Source organism: Gavialis gangeticus, unplaced genomic scaffold, assembly GCF_001723915.1.
Source record: "Gavialis gangeticus isolate Ggan-Ray unplaced genomic scaffold, GavGan_comp1, whole genome shotgun sequence".
In the NCBI taxonomy this organism is placed as follows: domain Eukaryota; kingdom Metazoa; phylum Chordata; order Crocodylia; family Gavialidae; genus Gavialis; species Gavialis gangeticus.
Window position 1 is genome coordinate 6,394,107 of NW_017729018.1, and position 9,420 is coordinate 6,403,526.

A 9,420-nucleotide genomic window follows, 5' to 3' on the forward strand; every position below is an offset into this window, starting at 1 on the left:
GGGGGGGTGGGACCAACAGAGGAGCGAAGGACCAGGGGGGCTGCATCGGGTCAGGCCTCCTGCCACAAATGCACCACGCTGGTCGCCTTCCCAGAAGTCTAGAAAGCAGCCCGAGACTCCTGGAAGTCAGCCCACTTTCCCATCCCTCCACCCCCACACAGATTAAGGCCGGGGCAAGGATACTTACTGGTGTGAGCAGCTCCGGGGTAGAGATGGGGGAACAATCACCGTTTAATTTAATACCACTTCCCAGATCAAAATCACAGATCTTCACTGGGGAAACCTTGGGCAGGAGGAAGAAGCACAGGAGCCTATTATCAAAGAGAACTGGAAGGTGTCGGTGGAGTCCACAGTGCTAAAAAAGGGACCCGCTGGATCCAGGCTGTGGACCAGGAGACCTGCCGAGTTACACAAGTCTGGAGCTCATGTGCCTGGTCCCAGCCATGCCCCCCTCCCCCATGAAATCCCATCCTAACTAATTAAGACCTAGAGTTAAGAGGTTAAATCTACTGCCCCGTAAAGCATTGTGATCTCCCCAACTCCCGATTCCATCCCCCTTCCCACCCCCTGCGTGGTGAAGGTAGACCTGGGCTCTCTGCAGGCCTCAAGCTACGTCTTGCCAGGGGAAGAGCAGGCAGCCAACCACCCCAACCCCCTCCACAATCTCCCTGACTGTCCCAGCTCCGGCCAGGCCCAGACCAAAAAGGATCCGGCCACGGTCTCCACCTGTGCCCAGGTGCCCATGCCTGCCACTCACCTGATTGGGACTCTCACAGAGAATGTTTTCAGGTTTCAAATCCCTGTGCGCTATCCCTGTTACAAATGAGAAATCCCAGGTCAGCAGGGGCAGCAGCTTCCCAGGGCCCCCCAAAAGCATCAGTAACAGGAAGCTGCAACCATGATCACTGCTCTGGGGCTCACCAGGAGGTACAACAGCGACTGGTGTGGGGGGCTGAGCCCCCTCGGTGCTCCAAGCAGCTGGCACAGCTCAACGCCTCGTCTCTTCAGGGCCTGAAGCACAGGCCTGATGCTGGACCAAGTCCCCACCCCACTCCATGCTCTGATAAAACCCATGCTTTAATGGCTACGGGGCAGAGGCACATAGGATCTCACAGGCCAGATGAGAGCACTGGCGTCCGGCTCAAGAATAAGTGTCCCTCTAGCCCTGGTCTCCCCCCGCCGCTGCCTATTCCCAGAGGGCAGGTCCCAGAGCGCGGCTCGTGTGCTGCCTACCTTTGTTGTGCAAGAAGTTAAGGGCACTGGCTATGTCCTGCACCACCACGCTGGCCTCCAGCTCATTGAAGTGGCGCCTCCTGTGGATGTGGGTCAGGATGGAGCCTGCGGCACATACCACAGAGTCAGCCACAACAAATCTGCACCTTTCCATACCGGTCTCCCACCACCGCCCCACAGCAGAGACGGATGCTGCCGCCTGTCGCCTGGGCTCTGGTTCCAGAGCCCATCCCCATAACACCCATCAGAGCCGAGATCAGGGGCTCTGCACGCCAAGGGCCTCAGCCCTGGTAGACGGCAGGTGGCACAAGCTTGGAGGGCTTCATATGCCAGCAATGGCTACAAGGGACCTATGCCTGGGCAGCAGTGCATCAGTAGCTACCTACCACCATCCCCCCAGCAGAGGTGAATGGTGTTATAGGAGCGAAGGCAAACCCTGCTGGGACATTTACCTCCTCGCATCTTCTCAAACACCAGGTAGAATTTGTCTTCCTCTTCAAAGAACTCTATCAGCTCCAAGACGTTTCTGGAAAAGCGGCAAGGGGACGATCAAACCACCTGTCTACGCCAACAAGCTTCCCACCCTTTGCTTCCCAGCCACTGACAGGGGCCTGCTGTATCACCAACTCTCTCACTAAAGCCGATTTCCCAGGGGACAGCTGCCCAGGCATGTATACACGGGATGCGTGCCAAAAGGACACTGGGTTTCAGTTACTGGAACCAGAAGACTTGGACCCACAGCTGGGCGGGGAGCATTTTCCCAGTGCCCTGGTAGATGGCTTATCTCTACCGCAGCCCTAATTGCTAGCAGACTCTTCCCTTGGCCAACAGGCTGCTCTCGAGAAATGGCACCGCTCAGCATTTTCCTAGGAAGGATGGTTAACATGGAGCCACGGGCCACTCTCCCCATTCTGCAGCAGTTAAACCAAACTGTCCACAAAGCGTATCCACTTCCCCAAAGACCGCATGCCCCGGAATTGGGAGCCCTTCAAACTCATCTTGAGAAACGGCTCCCAGCCTAATGTCATTCAGCTGCTCCCCTACAGCCAAGCCAGCTGCAGCAAGACTGATCCCTGCACCCATAGGAAGAGTTTGAAGGAGCCCGGGAGCGCTCTCCAAGAGCCCTCAATGGCATGGCTGGAGGCAACCTGATCCTCCAGAGAATGGGCAAGTACATGGAGGATCTCAGCTAGCTGGTGAAGAAGGCTTCCCCCTGCTCCAGGAACAGCAAGCCCTAGGGGTCCCCAGCCCAGCACAAGCGCAGCAGCCCCAGCACACCTGTGTCCTTGGCACTGATACAGCATCTCCACCTCCCGAAACACACGGCTCCGGATGTGTCCAAGGCGCTTCTCAATGATCTGAAACAGAAATGAAGAGAAAGGCTGAAATGGGGCCCTTTGCACTGCATGGGGGAGCCAGGCTCAGACCAGCCCAGCAGACCTGGCAGAGAGGGGGAAGCCAGGGGGTCCCAGGGGAACCGCACCAAGCCTCAGGCCCTGAGCTCCTTGCCTGCAGCACTCTCCCTTCGCAGGCGGTACAATGCTGGACCACTTTGACAAGAGCCTCTTGCCAGTTGCCAGGCCACGTGGCATCCCCCTCCACACAACTTGGCAGCACATCACTGGAGCAAGCTGCCCTCCCTAGTGCTAGATGGGGTGCGAGGTGATGGCTGCATGAAGGGGTTAACCAGCTGCAGGGGAGGCTCCTTTCCTTCCAGCCTAGGTCCATCCCACCCCTCAGGGAGCTAACAGCCCTGGGCATGCCAGCTTCTCCTCCCCACCCTCCAGCACAGGGGAGGAGCTACCCTCCTTCCAGGGAGAGGCAAACAAAGACTCACATGGGCAAAGCACACTTCAAAGACCAGGCCTGGAAGCCAGGCTGCAGAGATAAGGACCCTTCCCTCCTCTTGCTCTGCCAGGGCCTCCTTTGGCAGGCAGGCACAAGATTATCCCGGCCGGAGCCAGCACGAGCCAAGCCGGACTAAATGCAAAGCGGCCGGTGGGTGCAGGGAAGGGCTCTGGATTTTACAACAGCAGGACAGAGGTTGCAATCCAGCTTCCTGCAGAGCCGTTCCAGTGGAGGGAGCTCTACGTGAAGCCTGCGTAAACCCTCCATTCAAGGACGGGGGGTGACATGTAGGGGCTGGGGGAGGACTCCCCGTTTCTTATCAGCGACTGGTTTGTTCTGTGACCTCCAGCAAGTCCCTTCCCGCAGCGTCTCCATGTCCCCACCTGCTTCCCAGCCCCCAGGACCGAAGACGTTTCGGGTTTGCAGGAGGACTCGAGAGCCTCAGCTGCAGGCTGGACAGGAGGTCCAGGCATTGCTCCGCTCCAGCAGAGCTGCTCCCTGGGAAGGCTCAGGATGCAGGAGCCCGAGCTAGAAGGGTGCGGCTTTTGCAGGGCAAAAAAAAAAAAAGCTGCAGGGGGAAGTGTAGATTCCTGGCTCCGTGACTACAGCCCTCAGCGCTCTATGGCATGAGAAGCTCCCAAGCCGCTGGAGAAGGGCTGCATTGTTTCCTCTCCAAGCCGCTTGGCTTGAGGCTTCCAGTCAAAGCAAGGACGTCCCCAAGAGACTGCCGCTCGCCAACAGCCACAGCTGCTCTCCTCCAAAACAGAACGCACTTCCCCCTCTCGGGAGGTCACGGCCCTGCCCCCCCCCACGCGCCCAGCCAAGTCCCGTCCCTTCCACCCAGATGCCAGCGCACTGCAGCCCCACACCGGGAGGCCAATAGGAGCCGGGTACCAAGCGCACCAGCCAGCCCCTTTCTGCTTGCTGCTGCTCCAGTTACACAGAACAGGAGTTGCTTTTGTCTGGGGCAGTGCCAGCTCTGCTCAGCGCCCCGGTGAAGCATTTCACTTGCTCCTCTGCACTACTCCGTGGGAGTACTGCGAGCACTGGAAGCAAGCTGGGAGCCCGCAAGTGCTGGGTCAGCATGAGCCCCAATATCCTTACTCTCTAATCTAGCGGGATGATTTTTAAAGCTCAAACCCCACGTTGCGCGGTGTCTCCCAATCCCAGACACTGCAGCGTCAGCGGTTTCCAGCTTGCCGAGACCTGTTCTGGTTCCCAGCTCCTTGCCCAGATCCTGCACCCTTGTGTCAAGACGCCCAAAGCAAGCAGTCTGGTGCGTCTCATGCTATCACCTCTGCTTCTATGTCCAGCCTTTCTGGAAATCCCAACACGCTTTACAGACACTACATTAGCCTGCCTAACTCCCTTAACCAGGTAGGTCTCAGCCCCCCACTTTGCAGAAAAGGCAAATGAAGTGGCTGGACCAAGGCCACACAGTGAGTCTGTAGCAGAGCCAAGGCTAGACAGTCTCATGGCTCCTAACTCTTGCACTGCAGCTGGGGGGTTTCTCGTCCCTCCCCTGCAGGCTGGGAAATCTCATGGAAGACAGCTGCACTGACCCCTGTCCCGCCCCCACCTGCAACATTAGAGTTTCATCATCTCTCCTACTAAGCTGCAGTGGTTCTGAATCCAGCTCTCCCCACCATGAGCCTCTCTTTGGGATCGTGCCAAGATCAGGCCAGGTGCCCCTTCTGCACACAGGCTGGCTTTGTGGATGTCACAGGAGGTACAACCCTGAGCCATGTACACAGACCAGTCACTCATCCTGGGAGTCCTTTCCAAGTATCATCAGGATCTCCCCTTGGTGCAAATGATACTCTCAGCCAAGCTGTTCCTACAGGGCGCTCGCCACTCAAGCACAGCCAGCTCTCCCCTTGACCCACAGCACTGCAGCCTGTTTTACCAGGGCCAGTCCCAGCACTGAGTCGCACTTGCCTGGCTCAGACTTCTCCATCACTGGTGTCCCCATTAAGAAGGAAGGGCACAACAGCTGAATTACACAGGAGTTTGGTGCCCAGGACTGGCCCTTACCAGCAGCCCCGAGTTTGGAGACTACCAGCCCTACAGAGACGTACCTACCTCCTACTCTAGGGGTATTGCTGCCATTCCTGTGCCATTACTTGTATTACAGCTATCGACTGCTCAGGTCTCCACTGTGCCAGGTGCTGTATGGACACAGACACCCCTTTGCAGGTGTCTAAATAGGCAAGACAGGTAAGGGACAGTGGAAACTTGAGGCGCAAAGACGACAGGGGAAGCTATAGGACAAATGTCACTGATAAGGCTAGAACTTCAGTCCCCAAGTCCTAGTTCAGACTCACACCCTGAACCCCAAGGCCTCTCCAAGCCCTTACCTTCACTGCATACTCCTTGTTGGTGATGAGATTAACGCAGGACTGGACTCTAGCGTGGGCTCCTTCCCCGAGCACCTCATCCTGCAGCTGGTAAACATCTGTGGGGGGGGGAGAAAGGCTCTCATTCCTGTACAAATTCTGGGAAAGACCTGCACGAGCTGCATCTAGCCCAGTGCTCAGTGCATACACCCTGACACAGGATTACAACAGCCCCCCCTGAACCCAGCTGTTGTTGAATGCATCTCTCTGCCCCTCAACAGCTTCTCCAAGTTCAAAACCCCCAAGCCTGGAGCAACATCTGCAAGAGCAGCCCAGCCCCAGGGCCCCCCACACCGCTCACCTTCAAACCGCCCTGAGAAGCTGTCTGTAGCTCTGCACCGTTTCTTCTTCTTGTTCCTCTTCTTGGCGTCGGGGATATCGATGGGTTGACTTGAAGGCATGTCTGTCCCAGACCAAAGCCATCCAGACAGCATTAACACCATGCAAGTGGTTGCACAGCCCAACAACTCCCCTCTGCATTCACCTCTCGCTTGGGAATATGAGAACAGATGGCACTTCATGCCACATAAAATACTGACCCAGCTCCCAGGAGCCTTGAGTGAGTGGCAAACAAGACACCAGCTTAATGAACGGTGAGGAGAGAGGCTGGGTCAGACACTTCTGGACCCAACGGGGCTTTTTGGAAGGGGTTAGACAGGAAGCAAGGTCCTGATGAATCGCAAGGTGGCACCCAAGCTTGCCGCACATCCTGGGATTTATATGCATCTTTGACATGTGTCCAAGTGAGTGCCCGGGCCCCTGGACTTCAGGGACATCAAGGATGCCACACACCTGAGGTCTGGCCCATGCTCAAGTACCTTCCTCAATGAGCACCATAGCAGATGGTATTTGTACCTCCACCAGGAGCTGCCGCCACACTGGTATTGGACAGTTGTTTTGAAGAGGGAGGAGGAAAGGACCATGAGCGGAAACCCAATGGAGGGTGGAAGGGAGGCAGAGCTAACAACATGCCGACCTCTACCCCCTGCCCCCACTGGGATTAAAGCAAGGCCCTGTCTGTATTGCTGCTCACCGGGGCGGGCTGGGCACTCGAAGTTGAAGACGGATTCCAGGTGACTTGTCTGGGCGAATTCCAGGTCGAATGGGTTCTGCCCCTGGAGGGTCAGAAGAGAAGAGACGAGAACGGAGTGAGACCAGTGCATAAACAAGCCGGCAGCAACCCAGGGTGCCTGCACCACATATCCTATGTCTTCGCATCTCAGTCTGCTCCCCCAGGGCATCTCCACCCCAGCCTGTCTGCCTGCTAACAAGGTCCCTATGGAGATGGGGGTGGCTCCATTACCTGGGCCAGAACTGCAACCCCAGGGAGACCCACCCCAAGAGCTGGCTTTGCACCAGGAATTGCTGTAGCACCTCATTTCACACGCGCACGCGCACACGTTTTTACACCAGCCTAGAGGAAGTCTCAGAGTCTGCTAGAAATAGCCTTCCCCAAAGCTGCAGCCAACTTGGGGGCAGGGTTGGGATTCCCATAATACCCAATAAATAACCAGGACTGCAGTACAGAGGCAACCCCGCCGTGACCCAACAAGCAAGGGAGTCAGAGCGATTCTTGCTTTTTGAACCGAATATTGGCACTTGGAGGAGACCATCTCAGTGCTGCTGGTCTCCGAGCTGCCAGTCTCCACTCACGAACCAGAAGAGTCCGAGCAGGGAACCAGCTCCAAAGTGGCTTTGTCGTCCTGTTCCTCCCGCCTCGGCTCCAATGCCAACGCCCAGGCAAGATGAAAGCAAGACCTCCCCTACACCCTGCCCATACGGGTCTCTGGCTCGGGGAGCAGAACAGCTCCGAGGAGCCAGGAAGCCAGATCGCTGGAAGCAAGAAAAGGGTGGGTTTGCCAGACTGGAGCCGTGTCTCAGCAAGTCAGCAGTGCTGACCCAAGGCCAGCAATGAGAAGAAGGTGCAGGGTTGCTTGGAGCATGCCAAAGACAAGACATACCTCCTCCCCCAGCCCAAATGCCCTCCACTGTGAGTTCCACCTAGGCCACAATGGGAAGGAAGCCAGAGCCAGCTTTCCAGCCCCCCTGGAGAGCCTCACTCTTGGCATTCAGCCTGGGAACCCTTGAGCAGACCGCATTCTACCCATTTCACAGGCAACAAACTGAGGCACGGGCTCCTCAGCTCAGTCTCCTCAAGGTCAGAGAAGCAAAACCAAGGCCTGGGCATCCTGCCTCACAACTGCCCAGTTCCCCAGCCCACATCTGTGCAAGCACTTCAGAAATGTCAGAATGCGCGGCTTCACTGCCCAGCCACTGCCTCGATACCAAGGACACTTAGCAAAAATAGAGCATGAACCAGACCGCGCATGACCTCAGGGCCCCAAATCAGCTGGTGTCCCTCTAGCTGGAGCCAGAGCTGCTGCTGGTTGAGTGTTCATGTACAAGGGAACTGCAGGGCCAAGAGGGACAGGTGACTGCTCAGGTATAACTAAGCTCCTATAAGCTTAAAGCCGCCTTGCTGTAAGGGTTAGAGCAACAGGCCCAGCCACTCGCACCATCCTCTCCTGTGCACTCCTAAGCCCCGTTTGCTCCCTCGCTCAGGGTTCCCAGTTCAGGCCTCCTCCCAGATATCACCTGGCTGGCTCAGCAAAGCAGCAGAGTCTGAACCCAGACGCTCGCTCACCCCCGGGATCCACAGGGACTTGGGAGGGAACTAAGCTGAGCTGAGCATCATCCAGGGGGCCTGGAAAGGGGCAGAAGAAGAGTCAGGGACTGCTCAGCACCGTTTGCAAACTCATCTCAGGGATGGTCGCAGTTTAGTCCTGCCACCCCAGGACCGGACAGAGTCCTTTATGCACAGCTTTGGCTGGAAGGGCTCTCCGATTCACAGGCGGGTGACCGGAGCCGAGGGCAGCAGACCTGCAGCCCAGGCCAGGGCCTACAGCGGACCTGCAGTAGAAGGCGTAGCCCAACCTCGCCAAATGACCCCTGAGCTGTCAAGTTGCCAGCAGGGCCAGAGGATGGAAGCCAGCCTGGATCACATTTCCAAAGCCCTGGAAGTCAACTGCAGCCCGGGCCAGAAAGCAACAGCATTTGCTCCAGTCCAAACCGGGAAGAGAAGAGTTACAAACTCGCCTCCTTGGAAGGCGGCTCGAGTCTGGGATCAACAAAGGAGGGCTAGCGCTCAGTAATAAACTGTAAGACGAGTTGGAGAAAAGCAGGAAGCTTGCACAGTGCTGCCTCGCCCGGGCTCTCCCAGCCTTGGGTCACCGCACTGGCCTGAACCACTAGGGAAGCCACTTGCCTCGAATGAAGGGAAAACAGGCGTTCAGGTGTGATAGGTATGAAGCCAAGAGTCAGGATGCCAAGGTCCTGGTCTCTTCCCTGCCTCCAGCTCTAACTTTACCCCTCCCTGCCTCTGCTTCTTTACCCCTCCCTCATCTGCTGGCAGGGAAAGCACAGAGCTACAGAGCCACCGGCCAGCTCTCCCCGCGGCTTCAAGAGAGCGACGGCAAGCCTTCCCGGCGTTGTGAAATCTGCCTGGGTGGAGGTGAAAGTCTCCCTCCACTTCTTTTTTTTAAAAAAGAAAAAAGACATGCCCCGCTGCCATGCTGGCGAGGAAGCCAGAGCCCTTGGACCGTATGGGATCTCAGGGAGCAGCTCCCCCACAGCCAATCAGCAGGGCCTGGCACGAGCCTTGCTAACAGCTAGAAATCGCATGTTTACTTTCCATGCAAGTTGGACACTGGCCACGTTGGGCTGGGCGGCCCGAAAGAGGGAAGCGCGGAGCCCCTGGAAGCCAGCCTGCACTGCAGACAGGAGCCGGCCGGATCCAGGAGTTTGTTTCTTGCAAGAGCTCGGGGAGTAAGCACCGCAGGCAGCTCGCAATACAAGGGTGCGTCGCCCCGTAGTGGCATCGGGGCAGCGTGGGCTGCCTGGCAGCTATTTAGAGGCTTGCACCAGCCCAAAGGCAGTGCTGAAA

At 57.2% G+C, this 9,420-nt stretch overlaps 1 protein-coding gene across 1 annotated transcript in view; it reads right to left on the minus strand.

Moving 5' to 3' along the window:
- Positions 1 to 9,420, minus strand: part of MKNK2 (MAP kinase interacting serine/threonine kinase 2) — a 26,889-nt gene that overhangs the window by 10,188 nt on the left and 7,281 nt on the right. Inside the window, exons 2-9 of the mRNA XM_019513316.1 lie at positions 6,511 to 6,592; positions 5,779 to 5,880; positions 5,439 to 5,536; positions 2,512 to 2,591; positions 1,686 to 1,759; positions 1,234 to 1,338; positions 758 to 813; positions 188 to 283 (exon numbers count right to left, since the gene is read on the minus strand). Coding sequence (XP_019368861.1) covers positions 188 to 283; positions 758 to 813; positions 1,234 to 1,338; positions 1,686 to 1,759; positions 2,512 to 2,591; positions 5,439 to 5,536; positions 5,779 to 5,880; positions 6,511 to 6,592 — 693 coding nt within the window. The remainder of the gene's footprint in view (positions 1 to 187; positions 284 to 757; positions 814 to 1,233; positions 1,339 to 1,685; positions 1,760 to 2,511; positions 2,592 to 5,438; positions 5,537 to 5,778; positions 5,881 to 6,510; positions 6,593 to 9,420) is intronic.